At 44.6% G+C, this 16,771-nt stretch overlaps 1 protein-coding gene across 1 annotated transcript; it reads left to right on the top strand.

Annotated features, from left to right (window-relative positions):
* The first annotated feature begins 605 nt into the window (after nt 1–605).
* On the top strand, nt 606–16,670 carry vars1 (valyl-tRNA synthetase 1). Its single transcript, XM_038994509.1, has 30 exons — nt 606–675; nt 1,655–2,004; nt 2,238–2,381; nt 3,087–3,285; nt 4,115–4,242; nt 4,441–4,516; nt 4,710–4,810; nt 4,922–5,049; nt 5,375–5,539; nt 5,667–5,748; nt 5,928–6,047; nt 6,142–6,250; nt 6,422–6,510; nt 6,679–6,769; nt 6,908–7,032; nt 7,954–8,057; nt 8,229–8,387; nt 8,742–8,832; nt 8,956–9,061; nt 9,153–9,223; nt 10,297–10,422; nt 10,533–10,637; nt 13,800–13,947; nt 14,062–14,189; nt 14,373–14,528; nt 14,666–14,890; nt 15,010–15,121; nt 15,277–15,452; nt 15,612–15,761; nt 15,892–16,670. Exons 2-30 carry the CDS (start codon nt 1,657–1,659, stop codon nt 15,958–15,960), a joined length of 3,831 nt encoding a protein of 1,276 aa, XP_038850437.1. The 5' UTR covers nt 606–675; nt 1,655–1,656; the 3' UTR covers nt 15,961–16,670.
* The last annotated feature ends 101 nt before the right edge of the window (nt 16,671–16,771 follow it).

Below are 16,771 nucleotides of genomic sequence, written 5' to 3'. Positions count from 1 at the left end.
GAGAATTGATGGGTACACCGCAATGCCAATGCCTCTAGCTAAGCTGTCTAACATAAACCCATAGTTAGGCACACAATGCATTTTCATATTTTTTTGCTCCCTAAAGTAGATGACTTCTACTTCTACTACTTCTTAGTTGTAAAGAAGCAGGATCCCAAAAGACTAAAGCTGAGATGAATGGTATATGTGTCAGAAAGTGAAGCAGGGTAGCCCCATGGCCATTTGATCAATTACAATATGGTATTATTTTGGGGAAACATGCTTTTACTGTGTGAGTTCATATGGTAATAGGTGTTAGAATTGATGTTACTTTATGAACTATATGCTTGCTTGATTAAAACGGATAATTGATTGATCACATCCACTCAGACTAGTGCAATTTATTTATTTGTGATTCATTCATTTGTCTATCAATATATTTTGCCTTGAAGCTGGATCATTTTAATTTGCACATTCATAACACTGCAATAATTGATCTGAGTGAGAGTCTGGACAAATGTCATGGTCAATTTGGAAAAGGCATTCTTACAGGCCGCCTTGATGTGGCGGAAATGAATCTGTTCAAAGGTCCTTCGAACCAAACATGTGCGCCACATTGCATCAGACGGCCGACTACTGTAATACGCTGCTTATCCGGAACTCATGAGTTGACGTCCCTTTCTTCTTCATTCAACGGTATGGATAACTTTTTCAAGTGCCATTTAGTTTAAAATGATGTATTATATCAAAAGTTTGTGTACATAATTCATGGTGTAAGGCAGGTGAAGATGAGGCTGGTGAAATGTAACTCTCAAATTCATAGATGGAGCTATGGATTTTTTAAATGTAACTAGGCAAGTCAGTTCAGAACGATAGATTTTTACCTTGTCGGCTCAGGGATTCGATCCAGCAACCTTTCGGTTACTGTCCCAACGCTCTAACCAGCAGGCTACCAGCCGCCCCCGATGCAAGGACTGACCGTTCATGATATCAACCTGATAGTTTAAACTATTTTTTGAGACTAAACAGTGGTTGTTTACACTTAGCTAACGTTATTTTGTTTACAAACATTGGAGTAAAACAAGTTTATATTTTGGGTTATGATGGTGTACGACCATTGAACGAAGCTTATAAGGCATTTAGCTATGTTATATTTTTTCAAGAATGAATGGGTATATATAATTTATTTACAATGGATATAGCAACTACATATTGTCCCTTTTTTAAGTTACAGCTTGCCAAAGCTGATGATTAGCTCGCCGACTAAACTCACCATGGAGTGGAGTTTAGTCCGCTAATGGTTAGCATGTCTTTTCAGTTTGTCAGGTTAGTTGCACTAGAAAATAGCGCATGAATCGTTGCATAGCTATCTGTGCACGTCTCTGTTTGTGGAGCTGTCTCTGTTTACTTCCCAGATTTGTAGCTAACTTTAGCGTTTGTTACTTAAGAGATGTCACCTTAGTGTAGCATAACTTAAGTTAGCATAAACAAACATGTCCAAAACAGTAACGGTACTGCCTACTGTTATGTAGCTAACCTGCTAGCAAGCTAGTTTTAGCTGAGATTGGATGACTTGTGAAGTGGTTTGCATCCAAATACATATCTGTACTATTTAATGACACCATGGAAGCGTTATATGACACGCCAATCTCAGTCATTCTCCCCCCTCTCCTAGGGATGGCTTCGCTCTACGTCTCCCCCCACCCTGACGACTTCAGGAGCCTCATGGCCCTGGTTGCTGCAGAGTTCTGCCCCTCTCGGCCCTGCACACTCATAGAGGACCCTCCTGCCTCCCTGGCCCTGTGCTCTCGCCCCAGCCTGGTGCTGGGCTCTGGGGGAGGTGAGGTGCTCTCTGGGGCCAGTGCTGTTGCATGGTACCTAGCCTCTCAGGGGAAGAGGATAGGGTCGAATGCTAAACAGGAGAGCCAGGTGTGGCAGTGGCTCAGCTTTGCAGACAATGAGCTGACTCCTGTGTCCTGTGCTGTGGTGTTCCCACTGCTGGGGGTGATGGGAGTGGATAAGAAGGTGAGGGAGAGGGTCTCACTACTGGCAGCAACCCATGCAGTCACAAACACAAATAGGAGTATAATGGTGTATATTAGCTTAATTTCAAATGAATTGGACTATGGGAGTGATTGAACAATGACAGAGCAAGGGGAGGGAACACTAATCTGGAATATAACATAGCCCAAGACAAATTCCTGTGTTAACAATGTTGATTACCAATCGTTTTTTCTGATTCTGATGAGTCCATGCAGCTTCAGCAGAGTTCTCATGCTGAGATGATGCGCGTGCTAAACGTTCTAGATAAGAACCTGGAGCCTAGAACATTCCTGGTGGGAGACAGCCTCACTCTGGCCGACATCGCTGTGGCAACCGCAGCACTCCTGCCCTTCAAATACGTGAGCCAAGTCTTTATATTAACATTTATCTTTTTATCTTATTTGTGTATACTCTACCTTATTCTTTAAAGTTAGGAAGAAGTGAAAGTATTTGTCTTCTGTTAACAGACTGTCTGGTAAGTGAGTGCTGGGGTGTATTCATTAGGGAGGGGTGGCAGGTAGCCTAGTGGTTAGAGCGTTGTGCCAGTAACTGAAAGGTTGCTGGATCAAATCCCTGAGCTGACATTGTAAACATCTGTCATTCTGTCCCTGAACAGGACAGGGCACTGTCCCCCTGGTAGGCCATCATTGTAAATAAGAATTTGTTCTTAACTGACTTGCCTAGTTAAATGAACAAATTGCAACAGAACCTGTTTAAGAACTAAATGGAGCACGCAGAACAAAATGGGGGGCCTACCTGCATTTGTCCTATAAAAACTATTGTTTTTGTTGATAAAACGTTTTCCATTTGGAGTAAACAGTTTTCTTTGCAAAACATTTAGCAACAGAATCGGCATAATGAATACACCCCAGTTGTACTGTAAAGCTGATGTCACACGAAGCAATCCGTATGCAATTTCTGTTGCAGATTGCAAGTGACATCTCAAGCAACTTTGCTGATACACAAAGCAACTCGACTGAAATTGCATGCAACATCCAATGTAAGATCTTCCTGTTTCACATTGTTTGAACTCCAATACCATTCTTATTATTATGTCATACTAGGCCTTGGAGCCATCCAACAGGAAAGCCCTGACGAACGTGACCAGGTGGTTTCTGACCTGTGTCAACCAGCCTCAGTTTGTCAAGGTCCTGGGACAAATCTCTCTGTGTGAGAAGATGGTGCCCGTCACACCCAAACCCAGCGCTGCTCCTGTTCCTGCTGCTAACGCTAATCCAACTGCTGATGCCAACGCTGCCAATGGTAAGAGGCTTAGGCCATGTCTTTGACTGTGAGTAACTCGTCTGGTAGTATGTGTTAAAGATGCACTATGCAGAAATTGCTCCCCCATTTCCTGGTTGCTAAAATTCTAATAGTGCGCCTAATTTCAGTTTATACAACATAACAAGCAAATATAGTGTAGAGAATCACTGTACCATCTAAACCACTGTGAAATATATATTTTCCATGACCAAAAATATTGTATTTTCAGCTGTTTGAATCTGGTGTATAAAAGACGCGAAAACTAAACTTGATAACGGGAAGCATAGAAATATTGAAAGTAGACCAGATCTGCTGCTTCTTAGACATGCTTTCAATGAGAATGGCAGATCTATAACACACGTTTCTATGTAAATTTGGTTGGGTCGCCCAAAAAGTTACGTTGCAGCTTTTAAGAATTTGCAAACAATATGGAATCAATAAAATGACAAGTACCTTCAATTTGATTGTATATTGCATACAATAAAACAATTATAATAATTGTGAGTTGACTCGTATATCTGCAAAGTTGCTTGAGATGATGACATTTGCAACCTGCAAATACAACAGAAATTCTGCTCAAGTTTCTTTGTGTGAGATCAGCTTTAGATTGAAGAATAACTTTATTATCCTGAAGACCAACGGTGTCTTCTTGTCAAGCTGAATGGCAAATCCGTTTGTTTTCACTACATTTGACATCTTATCAGTTAGTTACATCGGAGGAATATTTTCTGGATACATAGCATCATGAGTTGACTCCTTTGTGTGTTTGTGTCAGCTTGAATTTGTTTGAGTGTGTATGTTATTCTCAGAAGTGTGTTCTCTCTCTCAGGCAAACCAAAGACAGAAGCTCAGCTGAAGAAGGAGGCTAAAAACAGAGAGAAGCTGGAGAAGTTCCAAAAGAAGAAGGAGATGGAGGAGAAGAAAAAGCAAGAAAAGAAACTGGCACCCCCGACAGAGGTATGAAGATGGACAGGTGGCTGGTTTCATTTCTCATTTTCCCTGTTGCAAAGACCATTGCTGTGTGGATCAACTGGAACCCAACAAGATGATGATCCTTAAAGTATACTCCCTTTACAGTTTTTACAGCCTAGATAAGGTCATTCAGTAGGTGTCTTGCCAATAGGTCTCATCAGTCTCATTCTGGTCTCTCTCCAGAAAAAGGCCAAACCAGAGAAGAAGGACCTGGGAGTGATCTCATACGACGTCCCCACCCCTCCTGGAGAGAAAAAAGGTGCTTATTAACCATAGAATTAGGAATTTGAATAATTGAATAGGATCTCTGTTATTAACCATGTATAATCCACCACTCTCTCTATTATACTCGTGTGTGTGTGTGTGTGTGTGTGTGTGTGTGTGTGTGTGTGTGTGTGTGTGTGTGTGTGTGTGTGTGGTGCGTATTAAACTCCTATCTCTCCCTGTGTCAGACGTCCTGAGCCCCCTGCCAGATTCGTACAGTCCTCAGTACGTGGAGGCAGCCTGGTACTCCTGGTGGGAGAAGCAGGGATACTTCAAGCCTGAGTACGGGGTGAGACTCTTTATGTATTTCATAGTTTATGCTTGTTTATGAAATGTGACATTTAACCAGCCCATGGCTGAGGTCATAATCAAGCTATTATGATGTTCTTATATTCTTCAGAGGAAGAGTATCAGTGAGCCGAATCCCCGTGGAGTGTTCATGATGTGTATCCCTCCGCCCAATGTGACGGGATCTCTTCACTTAGGCCATGCCCTAACCAACGCCATCCAGGACTGTCTGACCAGATGGTAATGGGATTCTCTATCTGATTACACCAACCTGCTCTCTCCCTTTCTAGCGGTTTATTTTCACATCCTTTCACCAATCTCACTCTCTATTATCTTTCTTCTTTCTACCAACCTCTCACACTTTCTCTCTCATTCTCTCTCTAGCCATCTCTGTCTCGCTGTCTTGCTTTCTCTGTTGCTGTTATGACTCTACGTGTCCCACTTTTCTCTTCACCTGTCTCAACATTCATGTCTTGTCCCATTCTCAACATTCTGTAGTTCTGTAATCTAGTTTTGTCCTTATCGCAGTATGATGGTGCATTTCCTGTTTCCTCCCTCTCCCCAGGCACCGTATGCGTGGCGAGACGACCCTGTGGAACCCAGGCTGTGACCACGCGGGTATCGCCACCCAGGTGGTGGTGGAGAAAAAACTGATGAGGGAGAGGGGCATGAGCCGTCACGACTTGGGGAGAGACCAGTTCATCCAGGAGGTCTGGAAGTGGAAGAACGAGTGAGTAGAGGGAGAGGAAGGAGAGAGGGTTTCAAAAGAAAGAACAACAATAGAAGAGAAAGTAAGAGCTAGAGTTCCTCTTTCTTCCTCCCTCACCCTCTTTCTTCCTCCCTGCGCTGTGTTGTAGGAAGGGAGACCGTATTTACCACCAGCTGAAGAAGCTGGGTTCCTCTCTGGACTGGGACAGAGCCTGCTTCACCATGGACCCTGTGAGTTTACTATCATTTGCATTACATTACACTTTACATTACCTGTCACCTTTTACTGTGTATTCATGGACAACTCATGAGAGCTTTATTAGTCTAATACATAAAGTACTATGTCTAGACTGAGCCTTTACTAACGTTGTAATGTTCCCAACACTAAACTATTGTGACTCCCTCTCTAGAAACTGTCCTATGCAGTCCAGGAGGCGTTCATTCGTCTGCATGAGGACGGCGTGATCTACAGGAGCAAGAGGCTGGTCAACTGGTCCTGCACCCTCAACTCTGCCATCTCGGATATTGAGGTATTATTCTGTTGTGAAATGTTTTAAACCGTTTTTGAAATGTCCATTCTGTTGCATACTATAATGAACACTCCCATGATGCTGTGTTGTCCAGGTGGATAAGAAGGAGCTGACTGGCAGGACTCTGCTGCCCGTGCCTGGATACAAGGACAAGGTGGAGTTTGGAGTACTGGTCTCCTTCTCCTACAAGATAGAGGGATCAGGTAAGACATGGAGAGAAAGGGGAGAGTCGTTTTGGGCTGGGGAGGTACAGGGACACGGCTTTATCTTGAGTGTTTCTGTCAATTATGTTAATTGATCTCTCCCTTCCATTTTTTTCTCCCTCCCTCTATTTCTGTCTTCTCTTATTAAATGTCTCCCTCTCTCACTGTTAGATGAGGAGGTGATTGTGGCGACCACTCGTATAGAGACCATGCTGGGAGATTCTGCTGTGGCCGTTCATCCTGCCGACCCCAGATACCAGGTCTCTACAACCCACACACACACACACCCTGCCAACCTTCCAATACAGACATTCTTTGGGAAAATCCATGAAAGGTTATACTTTCTTGACATTTAAATGTTGTTTTGATGAATGTTTGTGGCATTCTAATTGAGAACTAACAGGCTTTGGTTTATCTGTGTCTCTCAGCACCTTAAAGGGAAGAGGGTGCTTCATCCCTTCTGTGACAGGAAGATGCCCATCGTGTTTGATGAGTTTGTGGACGTCAACTTTGGAACGGGTACTAACCATGCTGTGTGGCCATGTGGCTGTCCTGTAGTAATCTGGTGGTCTAAGGAATAGTGGGATACTGTTAGTTTGTATTGTTGAGCTGTACGGAACCTTGTCTCTCTCTCCCCCTTCTGTCTCTCTCCACCAGGTGCTGTGAAGATCACCCCAGCCCATGACCATAATGATTATGAGGTTGGAAACAGACACAACCTGGCCTTCATCAACATCCTGGATGAGAACGGCCTGCTCATCAACGTGCCGGCTCCATTCCTGGTACAGTACACACGCACTACTTCTTTACCTGGTACGGTACACTCGCACTACTTCTTCACCTGGTACAGTACACTCGCACTACTTCTTTACCTGGTACGGTACACTCGCACTACTTCTTTACCTGGTACAGTACACACGCACTACTTCTTTACCTGGTACAGTACACTCGCACTACTTCTTTACCTGGTACAGTACACTCGTACTACTTCTTTACCTGGTACAGTACACTCGCACTACTTCTTCGCCTGGTACGGTACGCTCGCACGACTTCTTCGCCTGGTACGGTACGCTCGCACGACTTCTTCGCCTGGTACGGTACGCTCGCACGACTTCTTCGCCTGGTACGGTACGCTCGCACGACTTCTTCGCCTGGTACGGTACGCTCGCACGACTTCTTCGCCTGGTACGGTACGCTCGCACGACTTCTTCGCCTGGTACGGTACGCTCGCACGACTTCTTCGCCTGGTACGGTACGCTCGCACGACTTCTTCGCCTGGTACGGTACGCTCGCACGACTTCTTCGCCTGGTACGGTACGCTCGCACGACTTCTTCGCCTGGTACGGTACGCTCGCACGACTTCTTCGCCTGGTACGGTACGCTCGCACGACTTCTTCGCCTGGTACGGTACGCTCGCACGACTTCTTCGCCTGGTACGGTACGCTCGCACGACTTCTTCGCCTGGTACGGTACGCTCGCACGACTTCTTCGCCTGGTACGGTACGCTCGCACGACTTCTTCGCCTGGTGAGGATACGCTCGCACGACTTCTTCGCCTGGATCTTGTCATCATGCTGTCTAGTAGTTGTGGTGTGTTGTCACTCTTCTTCTTCCTTTTCCTCCTTGTTGTTCTGTGTGGTAACTGTTTGGGAACTTCCTCTGTTTTTCTCTGCCTACCTCCTCTCTCTCGTCTCTCTTTCTCAGGGTATGAAACGTTTCGAAGCGAGGAAGGCTGTGCTGCAGGCTCTGAAGGACAGAGGCCATTTCAAGGAGACCAAAGACAACCCCATGGTGGTGCCTGTCTGCAGGTGCGTTACGATCAGTCCACATTACGAGCACAGAAGGACATATTTTTTTCAGTTTCGCGTGCATCAGTGTGCGAAATGTGGTCACGTCTGTGTGAACATGTTAGTGAGAACATTCTGGATTGGATGTGTGAGTGTGTTAGTATTGAATGTGAGTGTGTTTCTCCTCCCCAGTCGTTCTAAGGACATAGTGGAGCCCCTGCTGAAGCCTCAGTGGTATGTGGACTGTGCTGACATGGGGAAGCAGGCAGCTGACTCGGTCCGGGAGGGAAGACTCAAAATCATCCCAGACCACCACCATAAGACCTGGTTCAACTGGTTGGACAACATCAGGTAGGTCACCTCCATCTCCGTTCTGTTTTCCTCTTCCCTCTATACCTCTCTTTTGTCATCAGTCATTCTGTCAGTCATTCTCATTCCTCGCTGTCCTTCCCGTTCTACTCTTTAATGTGCTCCATCTCTCTACGTATTAGAAGGTGACACGCCACACTCTCCATTATAGAAATCAAGTGTATTACAGATCCTGGTTAGATCTCTAGTTAAAAACAGTGAGCACCTCTACTCCAGCACCAAACCCCTTTTCTTCTTTAGTGTTTCATCTGTCACCAGTTGTGCTCAGGTTTCCTCACTCTCTCTTTCCTCACATATTCACTTGAACTCATCCCTCTCATTCTCCCTTCCTCCCAGGGACTGGTGTATCTCTCGTCAGCTGTGGTGGGGTCACAGGATCCCAGCCTACTTTGTCACCGTGACCGACCCTTCAGTCACACCAGGAGAGGTGATATCCGTTTCTTCCTTTCTCTCTGATTTTCTCTGTGTCATTTAAGTCACACCTGTCCAAACAACCCATGTCCCATCTCTCTGGCTCCCTTCTCCCTTCTTCCTCCCTCCCGTCCTCCAGGACATGGATGGTCATTACTGGGTGAGTGGGAGAACAGAGGAGGAGGCCAGAGATAAAGCTGCCAAGCGCTTCAATGTCTCCACTGACAAGATCACCCTCAGACAGGGTAAGATCTTCTCTCAAATGATGATCATTTACAGTGTAATGGAGTATTCTGCCCATTGCCCAGTAATTTTTGTTCACTTCCTGTGTTACAGATGAGGATGTACTGGATACATGGTTCTCCTCTGGTATTTTCCCCTTCTCCATCTTCGGCTGGCCCAATGAGGTGAGGCTGTGGGGGTGTGTGTGCGTGTCTGTCTGTCTGAGGCTGCGTGTGTGTGTGTGGTCTGTGGTAAGTGTGAGTGTATTAAAGTTGTTAAAATATGCTTTCCATAGTTCCTGTATTGATGATATTGAATGTGTGGGTAAGGTGTGTCTAGAGCTGAGTGTGTGATACCCTCTGTGTGTAATACATGTTTTCCTCTCTGTTCAGACCCAGGACCTGGGTGTGTAATACAGGTTTTCCTCTCTGTTCAGACCCAGGACCTGAGTGTGTAATACAGGTTTTCCTCTCTCTGTTCAGACCCAGGACCTGAGTGTGTAATACAGGTTTTCCTCTCTCTGTTCAGACCCAGGACCTGAGTGTGTAATACAGGTTTTCCTCTCTCTGTTCAGACCCAGGACCTGAGTGTGTAATACAGGTTTTCCTCTCTCTGTTCAGACCCAGGACCTGAGTGTGTAATACAGGTTTTCCTCTCTCTGTTCAGACCCAGGACCTGAGTGTGTAATACAGGTTTTCCTCTCTCTGTTCAGACCCAGGACCTGGGTGTGTAATACAGGTTTTCCTCTCTCTGTTCAGACCCAGGACCTGAGTGTGTAATACAGGTTTTCCTTTCTCTGTTCAGACCCAGGACCTGAGTGTGTAATACAGGTTTTCCTCTCTCTGTTCAGACCCAGGACCTGAGTGTGTAATACAGGTTTTCCTCTCTGTTCAGACCCAGGACCTGGGTGTGTAATACAGGTTTTCCTCTCTGTTCAGACCCAGGACCTGGGTGTGTAATACAGGTTTTCCTCTCTGTTCAGACCCAGGACCTGGGTGTGTAATACAGGTTTTCCTCTCTCTGTTCAGACCCAGGACCTGAGTGTGTAATACAGGTTTTCCTCTCTCTGTTCAGACCCAGGACCTGAGTGTGTAATACAGGTTTTCCTCTCTCTGTTCAGACCCAGGACCTGAGTGTGTAATACAGGTTTTCCTCTCTCTGTTCAGACCCAGGACCTGGGTGTGTAATACAGGTTTTCCTCTCTCTGTTCAGACCCAGGACCTGGGTGTGTAATACAGGTTTTCCTCTCTCTGTTCAGACCCAGGACCTGAGTGTGTTCTATCCAGGCAGCCTGCTGGAGACAGGTCATGACATCCTGTTCTTCTGGGTGGCCCGCATGGTGATGATGGGCCTCAAACTCACTGGCAAGCTGCCCTTCAAAGAGGTGGGGCTCATTTGGAAGTAATCACCTGCTGCCTCTGACCGGTTTAGCATGTCATTAATTATAGTGGGGACAGCCTGTATAGTAATGGTAATGGCTGTGTTTGATACTAGGTGTACCTCCATGCGGTGGTGAGAGACGCCCACGGGAGGAAGATGAGCAAATCTCTGGGTAACGTCATCGACCCTCTGGATGTCATCACAGGCATCTCTCTGGAGGTAACACACCATGTTCCCATGGGGGGTGGTGTACTGTCTGCTTTATTAAGCAGCTATTCCAGGCTTTATTGAGGCCATTTATTTGTTGCTAGTAGGGTAGGGTTTGGATGTATCCACATTTTCTTACCGTCATACCGTTTCTGTACCATACAAGGGTATACAGTATTACCGGAAATGCACACAAGGGGCACAAAACAATTTAGGCAACATGGATCTTGATCCAGGAACGGATTGAATGTAACCAAGAAGCTTGATCTAGCCACTTAGCTAGCAAGTTAGCAAACCAAATGCATAGCTGGAGCCCTGAGCTGGATATAATTTATTTGACACATCTTAGGTTTCTTATATACTCAACTTCTAGTTAATTCTACTTGGTACTCATCCCGGATCCGGGAGCACCCTCATCAGTAAAAAAGCTGACTAGCATAGCCTAGCATAGCGCCACAAGTAAATACTAGCATCTAAATATCATGAAATCACAAGTCCAAGACACCAGATGAAAGATACACATCTTGTGAATCCAGCCATCATTTCTGATTTTTAAAATGTTTTACAGGGAAAACACTATGTATTTCTATTAGCTAACCACGATAGCAAAAGACCCAACTTTTTTTTTTTCACCATTTTTTTACTGCATAGGTAGCTATCACAAATTCGACCAAATAAAGATATAAATAGTCACTAACCAAGAAACAACTTCATCAGATGACAGTCCTATAACAGATTTATTGTATAGCATATGTTTTGTTAGAAAAATGTGCATATTTCAGGTATAAATCATAGTTTTACATTGCAGCCACCATCACAACTCTCACCAAAGCAGCTAGAATAACTACAGAAACCAACATGAAATACCTAAATACTCATCATAAAACATTTATGAAAAATACACGGTGTACAGCAAATTAAAGACAAACATCTTGTAAATCCAGCCAATATTTCAGATTTTTTAAGTGTTTTACAGCGAAAACACAATATAGCATTATATTAGCTTACTACAATAGCCTACCACACAGCCCCATTCATTCAACATAACGTTAGCGATAGCGAATAAACCAGCAAAAGATATTAATTTTTTCACTAACCTTCTCAAACTTCTTCAGATGACAGTCCTATAACATCATATTACACAATACATATATGGTTTGTTTGAAAATGTGCATATTTAGCGGCACAAATCGTGGTTATACAATGTGAATAGTAGCCAAACTGCAAACAAAATGTCGGGAGAAATCTTGGGAGAGGCACCTAATCTAATCAATAACTAATCATAAACTTGACTAAAAAATACAGGTTGGACAGCAAATTAAAGATACATTAGTTCTTAATGCAACCGCTGTTAGATTTTTAAAATTAACGTTACTACGACATACAGCGTGCGTTAAAGCGAGACCGCGCCGAAATTAATGGCGGAATAATAGTTTAACATTTTCGACAGAATTACGAATTAACATCATAAATAGTTCTTACTATTTGATGAGCTTCCATCAGAATCTTGTACAAGGTGTCCTTTTTCCAGAATAATCGTTGTTCGGTTGTAGAATGTCGTCTTCATCTGTCGATTTAGCTAACAAAGCTGGCCATGCGGCACAGAAGTGTCCAACTCACCATAACGCATAACAAAGAAAATGCCGAAAATCGCAATAAACTGATATAAACTGATATAAGTCGGTTTAATATAACTAGTTTATGATGTTTTTAACACATATATCGAATAAAATCAGAGCCGGATATATCTAACGCCTATAACGACAGCTTTTCAGAATGCAATCCTGAGGTCTGTCTCGCGCCATGACGAACGTTGAAAAGACTGCACCCCCGGTTCCAAGAGCTCTTGTTCGGCCTCAGATCTACCTAGACACCCCATTCCAATTCTCACTGCTTACTGACATCTAGGGGAAGGCGTATGCAGTGCATGTAGACCCATAGATTACATGCAAATTAATAAACTGACCCTGGAACAGAGCCCCCGATTTCAGATTTCTCACTTCCTGACAGGAAGTTTGCTGCAAAATGAGTTCTGTTTTACTCACAGATATAATTCAAACGGTTTTAGAAACTAGAGAGTGTTTTCTATCCAATAGTAATAATAATATGCATATTGTACGAGCAAGAATTGAGTACGAGGCAGTTTAATTTGGGAACGATTTTTTACAAAGTCGAAATGGCGCCCCCCTATTGAGAAAAGGTTAAAAGCAGTGACGAAGCACACACCCCCCCCAGCTGAAATACCCCGGTATACAGTATAAACGGTATATCGCTCAAGTCTAGAGCTGAGTCAGCCCTCTAGAGCAGTGGCCACCAAAATTTTCTGAGTCAAGGTCACTTTCGGAGTCAAAAAGCAAGCCAATATCTACCGCTATTTTTAAATTTCTTTCAACATTTAAAAAAACATTTTACCTAAAAACAATTCTGTAGGAATGAGGTTTGTGCAGTAGGCCTAAAACATTATCACAGCATATTGGCTATATGCCTGGCTTGCCAGTTCTTCTCAGACCATATTATACAAAAACTCACGCTTTGATAACAAAATAGATCAGTTTGTGCAGTACTTGCGAGGCACAACTGAGCATAAATTGAGAATTTGCAAATAATTCACTTTTTATTTTTACTGGACTGGTACCTGCATCAATCTGATGGTCATGGTGCTTTCAAGACAACCGAAGAAGAGAAAAGAAGAGGTCAAATCATGATGTCAGTGATCTAGAAACGATTTTCCCCAGTCGGATCTACTTCTCCGAATGGACAGTGCAGTAGGCACGCTCCCGGTCTGCCGGGTAGGCGGAGTGTGTCTTTTCAGACAAATGAAATGGTTCAAAATGGGAATACTTTGCCTACCCGGTGCGCAGTGCTTCTGAATCAAGTGCACCTACCGCCAACAGCGCAACACCATTCTTTTTAAAGGAGCGCAAGCCTTTATCTTTTCTACAGAAATGTTTGGTGCTCGACCGGTTGGTGACCACTGCTATACAGGGCTCTGGCAGTACATACTCTTACTATATCAAGTGGATTGAGGAACCAACAGTGTCTCTTGCTGCTTTGAATCAAGTGTCATGCATTTGTTGTCATGCAGCACTGCAAGTGTGGTTAAGGGCCTAGAACGAAGCACCAGGACACAGAGAGATGTCTCTGCTGACTCTGTGTGTGTGTGTGTGTGTGCAGGGTCTGTATGCCCAGCTGCAGGACAGTAATCTGGACCCAGTAGAGGTTGAGAAGGCCAAGCAGGGACAGAAGTCGGACTACCCCACTGGTATCCCAGAGTGTGGCACAGATGCCCTCCGCTTCGCCCTGTGTGCCTACACCAGCCAAGGTACATCGCTCACTACTGCCATCTGGTGATGTGGCTGTGTCATGTTATGGCTGGCATGCCATGTACACACCAACACAACCCTTTCTTTTTCCTCTCTCCCCCTAACTCTCTCAGGCAGGGACATTAACATGGATGTGAATCGTATCCTTGGTTACCGTCACTTCTGTAACAAGCTGTGGAATGCTGTGAAGTTTGCCATGAGGACGCTGGGAGACAACTTTGTTCCTTCAGAGAAAGCCCAGGTGACATCTCTACCTAGGCCTATTCATTGTGTGTGTGTACTGCAGTGTCATGCCCATGTAAATTAAGGAAAATAAAGTTGCTTTGAGAAAATGCTCTTAATTTGTTAGAGTGAAAACAGGTCTTTGTATGATATGGTATTTAGGTTTATATCTCTGTAAAATGTCCAATTCTCCTCCTGTTAGCTGTGTGGGGAGGAGAGTGTGTCAGACCGGTGGATTCTGTCCCGTTTGTGTACTGCTGTGGGTCTGTGTAATGCAGGGTTCCAGGCCTACGACTTCCCAGCTATCACCACAGCCATCTACAATTTCTGGCTCTACGAGCTCTGTGACGTCTATCTGGTGAGAGTCTGTTTGCCTTGTCTCTGTCTGCCTGTGAGTGGTGTGTGTGTGTGGGATTAATATATTACCACTCCTTAACTTCCTGCTCCCAACCTCCATCCTCGTCCCTTCTCTACCTCCCTCCCCCACCCCTCTAGGAGAGTGTGAAGCCAGTGTTCTCCAGGGCGGAAGAAGACAGTGGGTCTCAGAGCCAGGCTGTAGTCTGCAGACAGACTCTATTCACCTGCCTGGAGACCGGCCTGCGCCTCCTAGCTCCCATCATGCCCTTCGTGGGCGAGGAGCTCTACCAGAGGTTGCCACGGCGACGACCCCAGGATGGCCACCCTAGTATCCATGTCATGCCCTACCCTGAGACTGAAGAGGTGAGGGAGAGAACTTTATATTGATACACTGAGTACACTGTATAATAAACCACAGGGCATGTGTTTTTGTTGACTGTGGTTTGAGGTGGTTGTCTGACCGTCGTCTCTGTGGTCTCTAGTTCTGCTGGCACAGTGAGGATGTGGACCGTAAGATGGAGTTTGTGATGACCGTGGTCCGGACCATCCGTTCACTCAGGGCCGACTACAACCTGACCAAGACACGTGCCGATTGTGAGTTCATACATGACCACAAGCACTGTACTATATTTACTAATTAGTTATAGCAAGGGTGTATGATTTAGTCAAAATTGGCATGATCTACTTTGTTGACTAGAACACTTGTCATAGCGTTGTTTTACTATAGCCCTAACCCCCTCCCTCCCCAGGCTACCTCCAGTGTATAGACAGTGAGACAATGTCTCTGGTGGAGCAGTACAGTCTGCAGATCCAGACCCTGTCTCTTTCCCAGACCATCCAGCCCGTCCCAGCCACCGGGGCCGTCCCAGAGGGCTGTGCTGTGGCCATTGCCTCAGACAGGTGCACCGTCCACCTCATGCTCAAAGTAAGAGGTCAATTTTACGGGCTTCAACCGCACATTATTCTGTGTTGTGATTGGCTAACAGTGTATACTACAGTCATCTGTTTATTCCCTAGTGAAATTGTTACACTTTTCTGTTTTTACAACTACGTTTCCTTTTCTCCTCGTTAATCTCTCTCCCAGGGTCTGATAGACTTGGAGAAGGAGGTGGCCAAGCTGACTGTGAAGAAGGGAGAGCTGGAGAAACAGATGGATAAACTGAGAGAAAAGATGGATAAGAGTGACTACAAAGAGAAGGTGCCTGTTAAAGTACAGGAGCTGGACACTGAGAAGGTAAGGAATGGGGCGGGATGTGGTGGAATGTTATTACTCAGGTTTTAGTTTTGGAACGTGGGGCATTCCCACAGTAAAGACGCTCTGCTTGTGAAGTGACCTGTGATCCTGCTCTCTAACCCTCTTCCAGCTGCGTCAGAGCCAGACGGAGCTGGAGAAAGCAATGGAAGCCATAGACAACTTCAAGAGAATGGTGTAACGCTCCTCTCTCCGTCCCCTTTTACAATATGGTTCTTATCATAGTGAGCTCAAAGTGTTGTCACCGTGACTTGTTTTGGCTCTGTACTCCAGCACATTGGATTTGAAATGATACAATGACTGAGGTTAAAGTGCAGACTTAGATTTCATTTTAGGGTATTTTCATGCATATCGGGTGAACATTTCTACATGAATGTGGATGCAATTACGAATAATCCTGAATGAGAAATTTAGACGCACAAATATCATTCATACACCCAAGACATGGGGGAGTTGTGCCTGTAACTATCACGATTATCCACAATCATGGTAATAGGGAAATGTTTAGAAACATTCTATTCTTATTTACAATAAGTCAAAACAGAAAATGTGTGTCAGTCTGTTTCTTGTCAAAACAGTGAACATTTCTGAATTATAATATATACTGTGAGGCTGTTCATTTCTAATTGGGCACAACATTTTCTGAAACCAGCAAATCCTGGAAAGACTACTTAGTCATTTGTAAACATTTCACCCGATCTAAATGGAAATACCCTGAAGTTAAAGCTGACAGTCTGCCCTTTGGGTTAAAGTGCTGGAGTACAGAGCCAAAACAATTTCACTGTCCCAATACATTGAGCTCACTGTATTTCTCATGTCAGTACTATGCCACTTTCCATAAAGGATTCTCTGCAGGAAAGTGAGTGAATAAAGACCTTATATTAGACAGGCTGGGATCTCTGTGCATTCTGCTTATTAGGTCCAGGAGTTTATCCTGAACTGGAAAACCTCAAGGCCCTAGTTGTCTATAATTAGGGCCTGGAACTGATAGT

Source organism: Salvelinus namaycush, chromosome 5, assembly GCF_016432855.1.
Source record: "Salvelinus namaycush isolate Seneca chromosome 5, SaNama_1.0, whole genome shotgun sequence".
Taxonomy (NCBI): domain Eukaryota; kingdom Metazoa; phylum Chordata; class Actinopteri; order Salmoniformes; family Salmonidae; genus Salvelinus; species Salvelinus namaycush.
Note: the sequence above shows the minus strand (reverse complement) of the source record. Positions and strands in the feature narration are given on the sequence as shown.

Excerpts from the sequence above, each read along its gene's own strand:
- vars1 (XM_038994509.1), top strand. The coding sequence starts at position 1,657 with ATGGCTTCGCTCTACGTCTCCCCCCACCCTGACGACTTCAGGAGCCTC. Across the intron at positions 5,540-5,666 it reads GTCTGGAAGTGGAAGAACGA|GAAGGGAGACCGTATTTACC; the intron begins GTGAGTAGAGGG and ends GCTGTGTTGTAG. Across the intron at positions 15,122-15,276 it reads GACCAAGACACGTGCCGATT|GCTACCTCCAGTGTATAGAC; the intron begins GTGAGTTCATAC and ends CTCCCTCCCCAG.